We start from the raw sequence: 20,734 nt of genomic DNA, 5'->3' as shown, positions 1-20,734 counted from the left end.
TTACTTACTTACTTACTTACTTACTTACTTACTTACTTACTTACTTACTTACTTACTTACTTACTTACTTACTTACTTACTTACTTACTTACTTACTTACTTACTTACTTTACTTACTTACTTACTTACTTACTTACTTACTTACTTACTTACTTACTTACTTACTTACTTACTTACTTACTTACTTACTTGCTTACTTACTTACTTATTTACTTACTTACTTACTTACTTACTTACTTACTTACTTACTTACTTACTTACTTACTTACTTACTTACTTACTTACTTACTTACTTACTTACTTACTTACTTACTTACTTACTTACTTACTTACTTACTTACTTACTTACTTACTTCTACTTACTTACTTACTTACTTACTTACTTACTTACTTACTTACTTACTTACTTACTTACTTACTTACTTACTTACTTACTTACTTACTTACTTACTTACTTACTTACTTACTTACTTACTTACTTACTTACTTACTTACTTACTTACTTACTTACTTACTTACTTACTTACTTACTTACTTACTTACTTACTTACTTACTTACTTACTTACTTACTTACTTACTTACTTACTTACTTACTTACTTACTTACTTACTTACTTACTTACTTACTTACTTACTTACTTACTTACTTACTTACTTACTTACTTACTTACTTACTTACTTACTTACTTACTTACTTACTTACTTACTTACTACTTACTTACTTACTTACTTACTTACTTACTTACTTACTTACTTACTTACTTACTTACTTACTTACTTACTTACTTACTTACTTACTTACTTACTTACTTACTTACTTACTTACTTACTTACTTACTTACTTACTTACTTACTTACTTACTTACTTACTTACTTACTTACTTACTTACTTACTTACTTACTTACTTACTTACTTACTTACTTACTTACTTACTTTACTTACTTACTTACTTACTTACTTACTTACTTACTTTACTTACTTACTTACTTACTTACTTACTTTACTTACTTACTTACTTACTTACTTACTTACTTACTTACTTACTTACTTACTTACTTACTTACTTACTTACTTACTTACTTACTTACTTACTTACTTACTTACTTACTTACTTACTTACTTACTTACTTACTTACTTACTTACTTACTTACTTACTTACTTACTTACTTACTTACTTACTTACTTACTTACTTACTTACTTACTTACTTACTTACTTACTTACTTACTTACTTACTTACTTACTTACTTACTTACTTACTTACTTACTTACTTACTTACTTACTTACTTACTTACTTACTTACTTACTTACTTACTTACTTACTTACTTACTTACTTACTTACTTACTTACTTACTTACTTACTTACTTACTTACTTACTTACTTACTTACTTACTTACTTACTTACTACTTACTTACTTACTTACTTACTTACTTACTTACTTACTTACTTACTTACTTACTTACTTACTTACTTACTTACTTACTTACTTACTTACTTACTTACTTACTTACTTACTTACTTACTTACTTACTTTTACTTACTTACTTACTTACTTACTTACTTACTTACTTACTTACTTACTTACTTACTTACTTACTTACTTACTTACTTACTTACTTACTTACTTACTTACTTACTTACTTACTTACTTACTTACTTACTTACTTACTTACTTACTTACTTACTTACTTACTTACTTACTTACTTACTTACTTACTTACTTACTTACTTACTTACTTACTTACTTACTTACTTACTTACTTACTTACTTACTTACTTACTTACTTACTTACTTACTTACTTACTTACTTACTTACTTACTTACTTACTTACTTACTTACTTACTTACTTACTTACTTACTCACCTACTTACTTACTTACTTACTTACTACTTACTTACTTACTTACTTACTTACTTACTTACTTACTTACTTACTTACTTACTTACTTACTTACTTACTTACTTACTTACTTACTTACTTACTTACTTACTTACTTACTTACTTACTTACTTACTTACTTACTTACTTACTTACTTACTTACTTACTTACTTACTTACTTACTTACTTACTTACTTACTTACTTACTTACTTACTTACTTACTTACTTACTTACTTACTTACTTACTTACTTACTTACTTACTTACTTACTTACTTACTTACTTACTTACTTACTTACTTACTTACTTACTTACTTACTTACTTACTTACTTACTTACTTACTTACTTACTTACTTACTTACTTACTTACTTACTTACTTACTTTACTTACTTACTTACTTACTTACTTACTTACTTACTTACTTACTTACTTACTTACTTACTTACTTACTTACTTACTTACTTACTTACTTACTTACTTACTTACTTACTTACTTACTTACTTACTTACTTACTTACTTACTTACTTACTTACTTACTTACTTACTTACTTACTTACTTACTTACTTACTTACTTACTTACTTACTTACTTACTTACTTACTTACTTACTTACTTACTTACTTACTTACTTACTTACTTACTTACTTACTTACTTACTTACTTACTTACTTACTTACTTACTTACTTACTTACTTACTTACTTACTTACTTACTTCTACTTACTTACTTACTTACTTACTTACTTACTTACTTACTTACTTACTTACTTACTTACTTACTTACTTACTTACTTACTTACTTACTTACTTACTTACTTACTTACTTACTTACTTACTTACTTACTTACTTACTTACTTACTTACTTACTTACTTACTTACTTACTTACTTACTTACTTACTTACTTACTTACTTACTTACTTACTTACTTACTTACTTACTTACTTACTTACTTACTTACTTACTTACTTACTTACTTACTTACTTACTTACTACTTACTTACTTACTTACTTACTTACTTACTTACTTACTTACTTACTTACTTACTTACTTACTTACTTACTTACTTACTTACTTACTTACTTACTTACTTACTTACTTACTTACTTACTTACTTACTGACTAACTTAGTGACTTACTTTCCTGCTTATTACTTAGTCACTTAATTAGTTGATTAATTATTTAGTTACCTCTCGATAAGGACCTTTGGCCACACATCAACATTCTCCATCCAACACTGTCGTGGATAATCCTTTCCAGTACTTTCCAGTTGATATTCATCCTTTTCACGTTTGCTTCTAATTCGCGACGTAGTGTGTTCTTCGGCCATCTTCTTTTCCGTTTCCCCTTAGGATTCCGAGTTAGAGCTTGTCTCGTGATCCAGTTTGGTGATTTCCGTAATGTGTGTCCTGTGCACTTCCATCGTCTTCTCCTAATTTCCTCTCCAGATGGAATCTAGTTTGTTCTCTCCCACAATAAGCTGTCGCTGATTATATCCGTCCAGCGGATATCCTGTGTAGACAACTGCTTATAAATACTTGTACCTTTTTGATGATGTTTGTAGTAGTTCTCCACCTTTCAGCCCCGTACAGTAGAACTGTCTTGACGTTCGTATTACAGATCGTGACTTTGATGTTGGAATGCAGACAGTTGTATTGAGTTCCACATGTTGTTCAACTGTGGGAATGCTGCTCTTGCTTTGCCAATCCTCACCTTTACATCTGTATCGGATCCTCCTTGTTCATCGATGATGCTTCCCAGTTAAGTGAAAGACTTCACAGCTTCCAGAGTTTCTCCATCAAGTGTGATTGGGTTTGTGTTCTCCGTGTTTTATTTGAGGATCGTGCTTTTTCCTTTATGTACGTTGAGCCATACTGGTGTAGAGGTTGCTGTTACACTAGTTGTTTCAATCTGCATTTGTTGATGGGTATGGGATAGAAGGATCAGCTTATTTCCGAAGCTCAAATCTTCTAATTGATTCCGAGCTGTGTATTGTATTCCGTGCTTGCCCTCAAACATCAAGGTCTTCATAATCCAGTCGATCACCAGAAGAAAGAGCAAGTGGGAGAGTAATCAGCCTTGTCTGAAGAAGGGGAAGAGATCATCCATACAATTGTCACATAAATTTACAGATTACATCTATTTATAAATCAATGAGTTATATTTGATATATTACTCTGAATTAAGTGGCGGTTTTGGAATCACGAATTACATGTTAGAATTGTGAATCTGGTAGTGGCCGAATAGAACAAACTGCATCTAACAAATAAAGGAGTGTCTAGTTTTTTATTTGCCGATTTATAGTCTTCTATATTATGAAGTGACTCTACACTTCAGTCAACAAATTCGTCACCATTTTAGTATTTCTATTAGTGATCGTTAACATATTCTGCTCGTTCACTCTTCTATCTAGCCGATTAAATAACGTATGGCAGCAATGTCGCTAGGTTCCATACCAATATGTTTTACGCAGGAACAGTTCTGTCTGTTCAGACTAAAGTTGAAATAACTTTGATCATGACTAAAACTACTAAATTTTGTTAGCAACCGCAGCAAAAGTGTAGAAGAGAGAAAAGACAAAATTAAAAAGTACATAGTTTATCAATTGTTGTCTCAATTATTTGGAATAATATATGACAGTTTCAGCAGCTAAGTTTCATACACTTGAAATATGGATGAGGAGATTTCAACAATAATAATAATGATGTTCATTGACAAGTTGAATAAACCGACAATTCAGTTGAAGAGAATTGTATGAAACACAGTGTGAATTGCTCATTACATACTACTACAATTGCTACTACAACTACAACTACTACTACTACTACTACTACTACTACTACTACTACTACTACTACTACTACTACTACTACTACTTGTTCAGAGTACTTTGCTCAGTTCTAATTTTTTGTGTGTATGTTAATCTATGTTGTATATGTAGACATTTATTTCTTGATTCTTCGTATGTAGTCATGCTGATTGAAATTAGTTTATACAGGATCATTATAAACTACCTTCAAGATGCATTTTCTGGAGTTCTAGTGATAATCCATGACCAATCGAGTCAAACAGTGTAAGTAAGAGACAGGTATCTACCTCAGAAAATGGATGGATGTTTGAGTAAATCATAAATCAATTGGAGTTAGACATTAACATCGTTGGATGCCGACCGGCTCAATGGTCTAAAAATTAAGAGTTTGCGCGCAAGACTGAATGTTTTGCATTCGAATCCAACGTGTGGCATCATGCTGAGGATTCTCACACTGTGACGAAACGACCGTCCAGTGCTTTTAGAGTTTCATTGATGTTCTAGCTTCAATCGACTCATGTATTCAACCATTAAAATTAATACATTCTCTACAAACCTCATTGTAATTAATATTAGACGTATGTGTTTGTGAACTATGAAATGTCATTATGACAACATATGGCTTAAACTATCGAAACATATAATAAATATAATAATAGATAAGCTTTTCAGTTGTTATTGTGATATGAAAAATTGTATTGATTAATCCCTAATAATTTAGTAATTCTATGGAAATTTAAACAATAATGCTGCTTATAAGTGCACTCTATGGTCAGTCATATGGAACCAATATCCTAGAAGTTACGTTTAAAACATTTAACCCGTTCCATAACTTAAGAAGCCAGAAGAAAAACATAATATTTTATTGGAAATTAGTGCTTTTATGATTTGAATTTGTAAATCAACTCAGTTTTTGTTCGATAGATAATAACAATAATAATAGTAATAAAAAAATGAAATAATATATTTGTAATATCCCAATGAGTAGAAAAATCAGATTTTCTGACGTTTCGTGTGACTCAGTGTAAGCCACTTCTCCAAAGAATAAATAAAGACAGTCCAAACCATAATTCTACTGTGGTACAGACACTGAAATAACAGTAACCAATCAAAGAGATAATCATCTTTTGTTTCATTGCCAAACTATACAAACCGATCATTTGGTTTCTTGCGGACAATGCTCATATCTAAAAATCAGGAGATTGCCTATTGGACTTTTTACTTCACAATCAAACAAAATACAAATGTGCGACTCTATAACATCTTTGTCATGAAAAAGAATATTACAAAGGTCATCAGTTAAAATAAAACTGAAAATCTGTTCATTAAAGACATCATGTGAGTGATCATAAATATGCAGTTCCTTGGAAAATCAACACTTAAGTTATGACATTCTTGTCCATAGATTGATAGGCAAATCTTAAAGCTGCTACTAAAAAGGAGGTTTTTCTAGTGCTTGTTCTTAACAAGAGATCATGAATAATTTAAGTGCAAGTCACAAAAATTCAGGGCTACCTGTAAAAAGCCTATTGTTAAATACTTATGAAAGACAGTTTGCACAAATTTGCCGTACATACCCAAAAAATCGTTTTCACACATATACTACACAATAAATATAGCGATAGAATCAGTCAGTCAGTCAGCTACAATGTAGGACCAGGCACATTTATGCATCGGTCCAAGTTGCCATACCTCATTAACACAACAACATGGACACCGGATTCATAAAGGTAGTTAATTCAGAGGTGGTAATATATAAAAGAAAGATTGCAATAAGGATATAGTACAGGAAGAAAGAATTAGTTCGTAGAAAGAATAATATCAAGTGATTTTAATCTCTTAGTTTAAGGGAAGATAGAGAGTGTATACACCGACACCATTATGATCGATTCTCAGCCATGTCACCAAGAATCTCCAACCATTGGTTACGACAGTCACGCGGACCCCAACCAAGTAGTCTGCATCTACCAACATGGCTCAGACTAGAAGTTAGTGACTTCAAGCACTGATGACACGTTTTGGTTTGGCCGCCCCTAATTTTCTTCCAACCATCCCCAACACCGGTTAGCATTGCACGTCGTGGTAATCCGTGTTCGGGCATACGTAACACGTGGCACAACCATCTCAGTCGATGAAGATTCACAACCTCATCGACTGATTTACCATCCTTCCCTAATACCCTGCGTCTAACCTCACGATTATTTACCCGGTGATCCCAGCAGACGCCAGCAATATTTATGAGGCATCTGTGGTCAAATACTAGTAGCTTACGAGTGTCTTCTACTCTTAATGGCCATGTTTCTCTGCCGTAAATTAAAACAGAACGGACTGCCGCGCAGTATACTCGTCCTTTAATTGATAGATGGATATTTCGCCATAGGTGACGTGAGTTGGCAAAAGCCAAACGAGCTTTTCGAATCCGTGCTGAGATTTCGTCAGACACCAACCCATTAGGGCTGATCAGACTTCCAAGATAAGTGAAGTTGTCAACGCGTTCGACTACTTCACTCCCTATCCTTAGTTCAGGTGTTGACGCAGACCAGTCCTGAAGCAACAACGTGCATTTCGAGGGAGAGAAGCGCATTCCAAACATCCTGGCATTGTCACTTAGTGCTACCAAAAGACTCTACAATTTATCAGCGTCACCAAACAGGACTATATCATCCGCGTATTCTAAGTCGATAAGTGGACCTCCTAGAAGGAGGTCAATACCCGAGAATTCAGTAGACGAGAATGTTATTTCCACCAATAGGTCTATGATGAAGTCAAACAAAAATGGAGAACACAATTCTATGAACGAAGAATATTCTTTTCAGTAATTTCTCACCAGGTTCTACAATTATAAATCCAGATTAATAATCCATAAAATTGGCCAGATTTAAGGCAAAATACATCATTTGGAAATTCTAATATATGAATCAGGAATTGTTTGTTATATAAAATAAAATCGTTAATGTTGGGATGACTAATATGAGGTGTTAACTTGAATCAGTTTATAAGCGAAATGAAATTGTGAGATAAATTATCGGAATAAATATGGTCAACATGGAGTTAGAGAGAGAGAGAATATTGTGATTCCAAATCGAAAATTACGTAATATGTAAAATAATTAGGTCAAATATAGTAGATTCAGGGGTGGATATTGAATAAATTCCTTAAAAAAGGTTATCAAGTGTAAAGACAATAATAATAATAACAGTAATAATAATAATAAGTTTGGGACATAAAATGAACATTAATCAGGTTACGTCACCACATTATAAGATTGATTATTAGCTAGTTGGCCAGGGTAAAAGGAGTGGCTGAACATACTTCTTTTGGATACAAAGCTCTGGCTTTTTATCCGAATAGCAATTGCTTCAGCCGTCTGTAGGAATCGCAGTCTGACGGAATTAGGTAGACTGCTGTTGACAAGATAGATTATTGCAAAAGATTGCTCCATATTGGCTGTATGTCCTGTTTGAACTAAATGGTCTAAGATAGAGCTGTTAACAGTTTTGACAACACCTTTGCTTAACCACACGGGTAGGTCGAGGTCATTTGAGGCTTTTCTTCGACTGAAAAGACCTAGGCGTTCGAAGATTTGATGGTTTCTAAAATGTGGTCGGCAGATGCAGTCAGCTCCTCCATGGCGTTGTTTTGAAACGAGACCAGTGCAGCTTGCACCTGTTGAGGAAGCTTAGAAAAGAAATATGTAAATAAGCCATCATCGAAAGTTCTTTTGCCGATCACCTCTCTCACTCTTAGCAACATGTCTGACGCAGAACGTGTTGCAGGTCGATGTTATTAAGGAGTTGGTTCAACCTCTGTCGATCGGTTAGGTCTCCGCGTTTCAGGATAGATCTTTTCGTTATTTCGTAGTGTTCCAAAACATCACTAGTAAATATCACACCGGGCTCACCAATGAAGATGCTACAGGTATTAGGAGTTTGACAACGCTTTAACCAGTAGTACCTAATATGAATCGTACCCACCAAGTGAAATCAAAAGAAAGAAGCGAGGAGGTTCGAAGATATATTTGATAGGCTATCAATATATCGAGAATCGTGTGATCTAATCTGGCTAGCGATTGCAGGGCTTGTTGAGCACGGCGTTCTCACTCGTGATCTGGTGCGGATGCATGACTGAGCGCCTTCAGCTATGTGAGTCCATTAAAATCGATGTGGACAGTATCCAATGTCAAAGACTTTTACCGCTACAATTTAGTCTTCAACAGTTCTATCCGACCCTATTTAGAGTATGGAAATATGGTGTCTCACCTCACTCCATAGTATAAGGATACACTGGAATATATCGGAAGGCAAATTCAGTTCGAGGACTCAAATTCCAAACTAATAAAGAGCCTTTCAAATCACTGAATCTTTGCCTCTCATAGTGCAGGCGCCTCTGACGTGATCTTTTAATGACCTATATCATTCTAGACACTCCAGAGCACACCGTCAAGTACTTAAGCTCAGTCCCAACGCAAACCATAGGGGTGACACCCAGAAATTAAAAACCCACTATCGAAGAATTGGCTGTATGCGGACATTTCACTCTTCAGGACCAGTCTGGAATTCATAGTCGGCAAAGATGGTCCTTGCGACTACCCAGAAGTCCTTCGAGAGGAAAAGACTTATCCATAAGAACCCAGGACAGTATTTTGTTATAATTTACTAATATTTCTATTTTTACTGATAAACTCACCTAGGTTTCTACCTGAAGGCACCAGTGATTCACTGCTACTCGGTGAGGATGCCCGTTAAGCGAAAGCTCCGTCTATTCTGTCTGCAACTAATCGACCTATATGTAAGGCGGCTTTTATGAATGGAATTAGTATTTCAAGGTCGATCCTGAGTTTAATTCAAAAACAAAATGGATCCAGCACTCTAAACTTCATACTCTCTAGATATAAAGACAGTTATTCTGTGTTAATATTTTGTAAGTATTTCTGTGAAAAAGTAGATTTTTATTGATGGAGTCCTCGTATACATTTTTGGACAGTTTTCACGCGTTGACAGCTAAATCAGGAAAGCGAAACCTTACCGTCCGTTCTTTAAATAGTGTCTTTAGAACATTCCCATGTCGGCCTTAAGAATACCTAGTCCTGGACTAAAGGGGAACATAGCATGCCCTAAGGTGTTGAAGGAGAACTTTGTTATACAAGCTATAATTAACTATTTAATGTGGTAATGCTAGGGTGAAGTAGGAAACTCGGTGTTTATTTTTGGGAAAATGTAGACTACTTGCGGAAAGTAAATGTGTTAACCGGGACATTTTTCTGTATGAGGGAATTTTAATGGTAAGTTTGCAATTTTCCCTCGGGCTGTAGAAAAGAGCGACAATTTGTTAAGTTTTCACATCGGTGTTTAGGGAATCTACCCTTTACTACCACCAAGTTCGCCTCTTTTTCCCCTTTTTGTTTGCTTGGGATACATGGACACGGAGTATCTATATTTGTCGTATTTTCTTGTGCCTCATATTTCATCTTACTGTTACATGACTTGATTTATCTAATAACTGAAAATGGATTGTATATAAATGTCACTGATTCCCTTAACACAAGGAGAGCTTAAGATCCACTGTCCTGTTTAGTTTGTAACAGTTTTAGTTGTTTCTTCATCCTCAGTCTATACGCGCATTTGTTTGTAGGGAAAACATCTGTAAGGTACTTCTTGTTTCCTGAAAAATTCTTTAAGGTGTTTTACTTTATTGTTAAACAAATGATGGTTGTCTTTGACCCATTTTTTGAATTTTAAAACTTTTCTTTGAAATAATGCTATAATATGCATGCTTTCCCTATAAGCCACTCACTTTTAGCATAAGTATTTACACACCTGTCAGTATGGCGTTTACAACAAGTATGATTCCAGAACAAGCTCAAGTTAAAGATCGCGCTGATGAACTTCTGTCTTTATGTAAAAAAGCAGTTGTATGTTTTATCATACATAAACATGATTTTTATAGGCTGACTGCAATAACGTGAAGCCAACACTTGATTCACTTGATAAATTACGTTGCAAACAACGTGGTTCTAAAGGTTAGTTAGTAAGTTATGGCACTAATACTGACAATTTAAGTTGTCAAAAGTCAGTTGAAGTCCTTATACACACAGGCAATTAGTGAAGCTGAACATCAAAAAGCGTGAGTCAGTCAATGGACACTTCCTTATTTTTTTACAGTACTCTTATGGCTGCTTTAGAAAAAGTATCGGAAATTCGTGCTCTAGAATATAAGTTGAGTAAGTCCAAACATAGCCAGCCAAGCTTCTTAGGAACACATGTTGGTCCGAAAAGTTTTCGCCGCGGTGTACTAATGTCAGTTTTGCAAGAAAATGCCAAATCGATACCACTTTGGATAGGTAAACCCGGTGAGAGGTTAGTTTGACGTAGTTAATTATTTCTACCCAGTCCCCCTGCTCTGTGTGGTGCAACAGGACCATCACCAAATATTCCCGCTGATCCTGGCGATCATGTTGCCGCCCTTGTTCCAGAACCAGACGTGGCAGCTGCTGCTTGTAATTTATCTGAAGGTTGTATATTGGCTGAAGTTGTTTCGTATAATCCTGATAAAGAAATCTATGAGGTAGAAGATGTTGATGCCGAAGAAGGAAAGATGTAAGTTACCTAAAAATTGGCTCCACGGTTATTGTTTTGTGCACCTTGTTTCTAAGTATAAAATGTCCTGAAATGTAGTTACAAATTGTAAGCGAAGTAATAAGTGGTGTATGCTCTTGTCGTTATTTCTTGTGACGATAACTGATGCCAAAAGAATACATTGTCAAGGTGTTCCCACTTAATATCTCCATTAGAAATCGATGAAAAAACTAACTTATTTGTATATAATGCTTCACAGCTTGTGTAAATCAGACTCGTCTACTTCGTGTTTTGTTAGTAGTGGATTTGTTTTGTTTTATACCGTCACCGTAACCCGATTGATTATAACCGCTTGTAAAGTCAGTCAGTCAGTCAGTCAGTAACAACGTAGAACTTCGTACGTACGTACATCAATTCGAGTTGCCACACCACATTAGCACAGAGATGCGGTTGTCGATTCAAATCCCGTAGTGGTAGAGACAGTAAAAGTATAAGCAGTAATCGGGAAGATTAGGGTTTGGAGATGTTATTTAAAGAGTATAATCCAGTGAAAGAAATTTGGAAAGAGGAAAAAAGGGACATGAAGAATTCAGAAGATTAGAATTTGGGAGAACACAGAGAGTGGATGCACCTGCGCCATTGCAAACGATTTTCAGCCATGTCATTCAAGGTCTCTAACCATCGGTTGCTGTCATCTCGCGGTCCCCAACCAGGTAGTCTACACCTACCAACATGACTCAGTTCACTTGTCAGTGACTTCATGGACTTGTGCCATGATTTGGTTTGGCCGCCCCTAGCTTTCTTCCAACCTACTCCTATACCACTGAACATAGCACGTCGAGGCAGTCGGTCGTTGGGCATACGTAACACGTGTCCCAGCCATCTCAACTGATGAGGTTTCACTACTTCATCAATTGATTTGCCATCCTTACCTAGTACCCGTTTCCTAACAACTGCATTACTTACTCGATGGTCCCATGATATACGAGCAATGTTTCGAAGACACCTATGATCAAATACTAGTAACCTACGAATATCCTCTACTCTTACCGGCCATGTTTCACTGCCATAAAGTAGGACGGAACGAACTGCTGCGCAGTAAACACGTCCTTTGGTTGATAGACGGATATCTCGCCTACGCCATAAATGACGCAAGTTGGCAAAAGCTAGTCGAGCCTTCTGTATCCGTGCTGAGATTTCGTCACACACCAGACCACAAGGGCTGATGAGACTTCCAAGATAAGTGAAGCGGTCGACACACTCAACTACTTCACTCCCTATCACTAGTTCGGGTGTCGATGTAACCCAATCCTGAAGCAACATTTTGCATTTCGAGGGAGAGAATCGCATCCCGAACATGCTTGCATTATTGCTTAGAGTGGTCAGAAGACTCTGCATTTTGTCAGCGTCTTCACCAAATAAAACTATGTCATCTGCATATTCTAAGTCAACAAGTGAGCCTCGTGGTAGAAGTTCAACCCCTGTAAATTTAGATGAGGAGAGTGTTATCTCTAAAAGTACGTCAATGACAAAGTTGAACAAGAATGGGGAGAGTGAAGTACATGTAGTACATGTAAAGTACATGTCAAAATGATAGACAATTATATTACTTCATAGATTTTTTATCTGTGTTTACATGTTTCTGTCGGTGTTATGTTCTTTAAGCTGGATAGCGTATTTGCGAAGCCTTCATTAATGGTACGGATACCATCAGCGCCTACTTGATGATGTTGTTCAGGACGTCAAAGGTTTCGCAACTTAACTGTCTAGTTCAGAGAACATTATACTACTACTATACTACTATACTATCATCTCAATATCTGTATGTAATATGCTTCGACAAGATATATTTCGATAGACGTATTGGGTCATCTAGTAAGTTGTTTACTAATTTAATGAATATGCTTTTTAGTGTAAATTTACTGGTGCGTTAGTGGGACAGAACTTCGAAGTTGATATTAAATCCAGTCAATAGTTCTGTTATATACCTCAGTTGATGCTACAGCATACTACTATTCATCATAATCCTAGTTTGATTCCTATCAAAGCCTAAGTTTTTCTAGCGTTAATCATCGTCCGTATACCAACCTAAACTACCAAAAATAATATTAAACACTACTTAATCATGTGTGCTGAAAGATTAGGGATTTGTTTTGGGTTTTTAACTTAGTATATGTTGTTTTACCTAATAAGTCTTTGGTCATGGGTTTTTTCAAATCATTGCTCGCTTATTGTGGAACAACAGAGGGAGCAATGGTAAACTTAAGCGTAAGTTACCATGCAGATATGCCAATTCAGTTAGTGAGACTTAATCCCCAACTCAAGTGTCCGAGATTTATTTATTTATTTGAACACACATATTGGTACAAGTGGGAACTGAATGCATATGCGTCACACAAGTCACTTGATTTATTTGTGGGCTGTGATACTGCCCGGATGCCCAGATTGAAGCAGGTGGCTTCTTAGGTAGACACACCCGGAGCCTTCGACCTGAAGGTCTGATCCACAAGGCAGTGGAGCAACGTAAGGAGATGCAGTCCCATGATAGCCGGTGACCATTAGTTGGCTCATACGCCATTTGTTCCCTTAGGTCCGGGAACCCATGTGCACCATTGGCTTGGAATCATGGTTTTCTAGCTCCTTAGGTGGATCTCCTATATGCACCGACCCGATTAAAACACTAGACATTCTCTTTTTGTCCTCTCAATTTCGTAAACAACAGTAATGCCGCGAAAAGGCAGTGAGTAGGACTTCCGTGGCAGTGGCTGTATACGCGTGTTCATGTGAGGGCATTTCGTGAGGGAGAGCTGACTCCCCACCCTCGGCCGTACCAGGTCATTTGAGGGTAACATGAGCACCCATATTCCAGAACTCCCGGTCCCACGAAGTCCTGCACCCTGGCCTCCAAGCAGCTGGATTACAGGCTCACGCCACTACGTCCAGACATATTCTATGGATGACTGGGCACCGTCTATCCCGACGTTCACTGATGGTCAGAATAAGAATAGGTTGAAGAAATTTAGGTGATACAGACGCGTTCATTCTTTTTCTTTTGTATCTTTAACTGGAATATTATCCGTACATTTTCCATCCGTTGAACTTATCCCACTTTTTCGAAACGTGTTTTTAATGTTTAGTGTTTATCACCACCATTGATATCACTATTATTTGGACTTTCCTGATGTTAATATTGTTAATTAAATATCGCCTCAACAATGTGATGTCAACATGTAGGGTCACGTGAATTTGTCCTAGGGTCAATGTCAACTATGATTTTATCTATAAACGACAAATTTTTAGTGAGTAATCGTTAATTGAGTTAATGAATCAACTGTACTAAGGTTTATAAATAAAAAGTATATTTGTAATATCCCGATGAGTAGAAAAATTAGACTTTCTGACTTTTCGTGGCTTAGTGTAAGTCACTTCTTCAGAGAATAAATAACCAAATTAAAACTAATCCAAGTTTAAATAGTACAACGGTTTGTGTAACTAAATCATTATATATATATATATATATATATATATATATATATATATATATATATATATATATATATATATACTTAAAAAGCTTGGTATGGTCATTGTTATGTACATTCCTTGTTCTTTCAAAATGGATTATGAGCCCTATAAAAAACAAGATATATTGATTTATATTCCGTAATTTGCAGGCCAAAGTGAGTATTACAAAATGCAACTATTTCCCATGAAATTTTTACGTATAAATTTATCATTTTATAATTTAATTGCAAGTAAATAGTGTTCTGTTCACGTCACAAATATATTCAACATTTTTAGCTTGCTCATTACTATTATCATTAATCACTACCAGTGTCAGAAAATCATTTTTATATGATTTTATCATTTCCATTCATTATATTATTACGTCATTCTTATTAAAATTGAAAAAGATTAATTTGCATGCTTCGTAACATTTTATCTGCACCTATTTAACCTAACCTTGTACGACTACAATTCACTAACTGTATAAGGAACAAAACATAATTTAGTGTGACCATTTTTTTGAATTTCATCTGTGTATTTGTATCACACATCTGAATTGGTTTCATAAAAACTTATTAAACATTGATTTCTCTCATCCATTTGTTATTATTCATTTAATATGCGTTTGTACTTTGTCGAAGAAAAAATTGCAACCATATTTCATTCATTCTCTAAACAGAACTAACACATTTTTAGGTGAGCTAACTCTTGTTTTCTTTCGCTTTCCATGCTTTTGTGTGTACATATATTTTATTTACACTAAAATTTAAGATTTCATTGAAAAAATTGTATATATTTTTTATGTCAAGGCGTTACTCTCTATCCCGTTTTAAAGTTATACCTTTACCAAAATGGAAAGCTAATCCAATTACAAATCCTGAGGCAATATTCAATAAAGGTGCTGTAAGTCAGGCCCATTTTGTTTACTATCTAACCAATATTATTATATTTACTTAATTTCTAATCTTATACACATCATTAATTAGCATGTCGAGAGAAAACAGTAGGTTGTTTTCTCGGGTCCCTTGTGATTGAGCCGTCTTGATAAGGAAGCAGTTGTATGATCCATCTTTAATCAAGTTATCGATTAGTTCACTTATATTTCCACTAAGACCGGTGAATTTTTATATGATACTCAACACATCGACCAATGAACAATAAACAAGACTTTAACGCTTATTTGTCTTCGAGCTCCTTATAATCCAGTGGCCAATCAGAAGATAAAGGTAAGATGCAAATCAGTTCTGTCATACCTAGTTCAATCATGACTCATAACTGATACAACATTATAGAGTAAAATCCTAATCATGGTGTTAGTTAGTTGGAGGTAGTCAGTAGGAGACCATGAACATGGGCTACATGCTTATTGGCACTCATCAAGTCGTGCATCAAATCTTTAGGAAAATGTTACTCTCTGTGGTATTGAAACCAGCTTGTCTTAACTTCACGACTCCGCCTGTAGCTCTTCTAGAGTTACTGTCGGTCCCAAGTCTGGGTAAAGGTGGAGGGCTGAGCATGGGGTCGGCAACCCCATCCCGTGGAAAAAAATCTTGCTAAAAAACGCCAACCAAATTAAACCATTTAAACTCTGCCTTGGGAGTTGAAGGAAGAACTATGACGCCTCATGATGAAAGCCGAGATTCTTCGGAAGTCACGTGGTCGGTGCCCCTTCTAATAACCAGAGCAATAATTTTTGTAGGTACATGGGATGTCCGGACAATGTTGGAGATCGGGAGGACCAGTCAAATAGCAACGGAAATGAGGAGATACAACTTGGCAGTACTCGGAATCAGCGAAACCCATTGGACCCAAGCTGGACAGAAAAGGCTAGATACGGGAGAGATGCTGCTGTACTCTGGCCAAGAAGAGGAAACTGCTCCACACACTCAGGGAGTTGCTTAGATGCTATCTAAAGAAGCACGTAATGCACTTGTAGGATGGGAATCTCACGGATCCAGTATCATCAAAAGATCCTTCAAAACAAAGAAAAAGAGAATTACGATGAATGTCATCCAGTGTTATTCACTCACCAGTGATAGCAACGAGGACAATAAAGATCAGTTCTATGAGAGGCTGCAATCAATCAAAGCGAAGTGCCCAAGAAAGGATCTCACCATCCTGATGGGAGAATAAAACGCCAAAGTCAGGATGGACAACACCAGACTGGGAGAGAGAAACGAAAATGGGTAGAGATTTGTAAACCCATGTGCATTCAGCAAATTGGATATAGACGGCACAATATTCCCACACAAACGCATACATATAGCTACATGTGTCTTACTGAATCGCACCATGGAGAACCAGGTAGATCATATTTGTATTTGTCATTATTTCATTTTGTTTGAGGTATCTGTTGCTACCCTATCGTGTCAAGCTTTTTTTCTACAATGTTCAACTCAGCCTACTACTTTTTTTAAGAGGTAGAGACAAAATTCTGGCCCGGTAGTTAGCCAGTATTACATCACTAACTAATGATATCATAGTCATACTCATTTTCGAAAAGGGAACACATGACGTGGTAAAAAACTACGAATTGTAAGATGAACCTGTGACGACGCCCCCAAATGCCCTGGTATGGCCGAGAGTGGGGAGAGTCCTCTGTCCCTCTTTAAATGCTCTCACATGGCCACGCGTATATAGCCTCTGCCAGGGAAGTCCTACTCACTGTCTTCTCGTGGCGGGGGTATTGTTTATGAAATTGAGAGAACGAAAAGCGAATGTCCGGCGCTTTAATCGGGTTGGTGGACATGGAGAGTCCAGCTAGGGAGTTGGGAAACCCTGATTCCAAACCAATCGTGCACATGGGCTCCAGTATCCTGAGTGAACAAATGGCGTATAAACCAATCGTTGGTCACCGGCTATTATGGGACTGCATCTCCTTACGTTGTTCCACTGCCTTGTGGATCAGACCTTCAGGTCGAAGGCTCCGGGTGTGGCTACCTAAGAAACCACCTGCTTCGGTTTGGGCACCTGGGCAGTATCACAGCCCTCACACAAATCAGATGAGATTTGTGTGGCGCATATGTATTTGGTGTCTCCTTGTACTAATATCTATGTGTTAAAATAAAATAAATAATGTGATGATTATCGCAGTATAAGTATACTGCCAATTTCCTCGGGAGTATTGGCTAAATAAGTCATACTCAGTGAGGAGTAGGTTGTGGATTTATGGATTATTTCTTCATTCATCGTCAAAGTGTTGAACACATGCAAATGTTTCGATGTCGACTCGTTAAACAAACCTCTTCTCTAGGGTTGTCGGTTGAAAAGTGGTATATCTGAAGTTATAACTATATTATCTCCTTAGAACGTAAACGGTGTGGTTATATACTCTCCTATTTTTTCAAATAAGCAGGGTGTTTGATAACGTTGCTCACTGACCGCCAATAATATTTCGGAGTCAGCTTGAAAAGAGGTACATAGTGTCAATGTGCATCTCCAGATAAACTATTCAATTTTAAATAGAATAGGTGGAATGTGGCTAGCGTTGGGATTCAGGAGGAGCGTTTCGTCTTATTCGGGACTCATCGACTGGACGTGCCTGCATCGCATAGTTAATGTTCACTTTGGAACTCAAACCCAGTATGGTTTGGGATAACCCAAGTTATTCAAATTAAATTATCACTCAATTTTGAGTTTGAAAATCATATTTTAATCGCTACCAACAAATTGTTCGATTATCGAGTATTTAGTAAATAGTTAATTAGTGTCTGCTAGTTTGGTGTGTAATCTGCGTCCCTAGGAAATTATGAATGATTTTTTAGTCGTGGTATACAATTATACAAAAGATAAACTTACCCTTCATATAAAGGCGATTTTTATTTTATATTCTCCGTTTATATCACACATATCAACTGACTCTGAACGACAGCTACTAGTTGTATTTTAATTTTTTTCTACAGACTGTTTTGGCTCTTTATCCACAAACAACATGTTTCTACAAAGCAATTGTGGATGAAATCCCAATTCATGTAAGTTATTCATCGTGTTATCTTAATACTTTCTACACTTTGAAAGGAATACATAATCATTAAAGAATAGAAACTCGGAAAATACTGGTCATCTACATTCAATTGATTTATTGGTTTGTTATATTATATTAGCAGTATTGTGTACATAAAATCGTCACTATTACGCATGAATCTCATGAGCATACATACTACTATTGGCACGAAATAAGTGATGAACACGTTTAATATCATTTTAGTTTTGTCTGGGATATGAAAGTAAGAGAACTCTTATGCTTTAATAAACGTTTTCACGTGAATAAATACAATTCATTTTGTGCAGTTCATCATTTGATAATTACTCTCTATTTTCTTATTCTAGATACATGATGAGTATTCCCTTTATTTTGAAGATTCATCCTACCCTGAAGGTTATGCTCCAGCTATTAAAATACCTCAACGATATGTTATTCAATGTCCTGACAAAGAAGCAATGACGAGTAAACATTTAGACAGGTCAAAAAAACGTGGTAAAAAACTATGAATTGTAAGATGAACCTATTACTTATAATCTTAATCTCCTCCATCTTGCAGTTGTGTGTAGTTGTGTAAATATAACTAATTTCTTTGTTGTTTCTGCATCTAAATATGGTATAGTAGGTTTTGGAAACAATAGATTTCAAAGTAGTTTTTCGGTCATTCATTCAAACCAATGCTAAATTACTACAAGCAAATACGAAGTAGTACTGAGATATCTACTTATTGACTTACAGTACTGTAATGTATCGTTTCGAAAGTTAGCTGCTAAAGATACTGAAACTAAGAACATTGCGAGTATTTATTTACTGGGTTTTTTTCAAAAACAAAGGATATTTGACCAAACAATTGTTTTCAATAACTTCGCCATTTTAAACATATAACATTGTCTAATTCAGTAATACATGCCTTATTTTGGCTTTTGTAAAAATAACACAATAATTATGGACTAATAACCGTAGAGTCTGATGACGAAGTTATTGAAAAAAATATTTTATTAAGATTTTTAATGGTTTTTATTTGTCACTCAAACATGATGCCAACAGAGTCTTCGTAGTTATCTGTTTAGTCAGGAAAATATGTGTGCGTAGAATTATAAAGAAATTGCTGAGAAAATTGAAAATCTAAACATTCATTTTGACTGTTTAAAACTTCTTAGTCTATTGAAGCAGAAGTATAATATACATACAAACCCTCATATATGATAGCTATATATGACTACTGGAAAAGTTAGGAGCGGCCCATTCAAACATGGGTTTAGTCCTTCAAGTCATCGATAATTATTCACTTGAAGGCGGTTTCACAGTAAGCGACTGAATAAGTTCGGGAACGTTAATTGCTTAGTTCAGTAATATGAAAGTGCAATATACTCAATTCCGTAGGTAAAACACAACTAGATTATCAGTAAGTCTTGTACATCTGTTACCTAACAATTAAGTAGGGTTGGTTTACGCCTCTATTTTTTCTATGTATGGTAGCTTGACATATATTTAAAAATGTCCACTACTTTACCCTCTACCACTTTGTTTCGTTGACTGCTAGTGAAACGTCAGTCAGTCAATCAGCTACAACTTAAGACCAGGCACATTTATGCATCGGTCCAAGTTGCCATACCTCATTAACACAACAACATGGACACCGGATTCATAAAGGTAGTTAATTCAGAGGTGGTAATATATAAAAGAAAGATTGCAATAAGGATATAGTACAGGAAGAAAGAATTAGTTCGTAGAAAGAATAATATCAAGTGATTTTAATCTCTTAGTTTAAGGGAAGACAGAAAGTGTATACACCGACGCCATTATGATCGATTCTCAGCCATGTCACCAAGAATCTCCAACCATTGGTTACGACAGTCACGCGGACCCCAACCAAGTAGTCTGCATCTACCAACATGGCTCAGACTAGAAGTTAGTGACTTCAAGCACTGATGACACGTTTTGGTTTGGCCGCCCCTAATTTTCTTCCAACC

General features: G+C 35.7%; 1 protein-coding gene across 3 annotated transcripts in view; it reads left to right on the top strand.

The window, feature by feature from the left end:
- The first annotated feature begins 9,478 nt into the window (after positions 1–9,478).
- SGF29_1 (SAGA HAT/Core module component) overlaps positions 9,479–20,734 on the top strand; it is a 17,372-nt gene continuing 6,116 nt past the window's right edge. Inside the window, exons 1-9 of one of the 3 annotated variants that reach the window (XM_051214384.1) lie at positions 9,479–9,617; positions 10,497–10,608; positions 10,644–10,716; positions 10,757–10,820; positions 10,859–10,917; positions 10,951–11,293; positions 15,589–15,682; positions 18,682–18,750; positions 19,109–19,273. In XM_051214384.1, the coding sequence (XP_051067547.1) occupies positions 10,522–10,608; positions 10,644–10,716; positions 10,757–10,820; positions 10,859–10,917; positions 10,951–11,063 (396 nt within the window). In that variant the 5' untranslated portion in view covers positions 9,479–9,617; positions 10,497–10,521 and the 3' untranslated portion in view covers positions 11,064–11,293; positions 15,589–15,682; positions 18,682–18,750; positions 19,109–19,273. Of the gene's footprint in view, positions 10,609–10,643; positions 10,725–10,756; positions 10,821–10,858; positions 10,918–10,950; positions 11,294–15,588; positions 15,683–18,681; positions 18,751–19,108; positions 19,361–20,734 lie in introns of those variants that run through there. The other 2 variants (XM_051214383.1, XM_051214385.1) reach the window with 2 other exon arrangements.

The sequence above is a fragment of the Schistosoma haematobium genome, chromosome 2 (assembly GCF_000699445.3).
Source record: "Schistosoma haematobium chromosome 2, whole genome shotgun sequence".
In the NCBI taxonomy this organism is placed as follows: Eukaryota; Metazoa; Platyhelminthes; class Trematoda; order Strigeidida; family Schistosomatidae; genus Schistosoma; species Schistosoma haematobium.
Note: the sequence above shows the minus strand (reverse complement) of the source record. Positions and strands in the feature narration are given on the sequence as shown.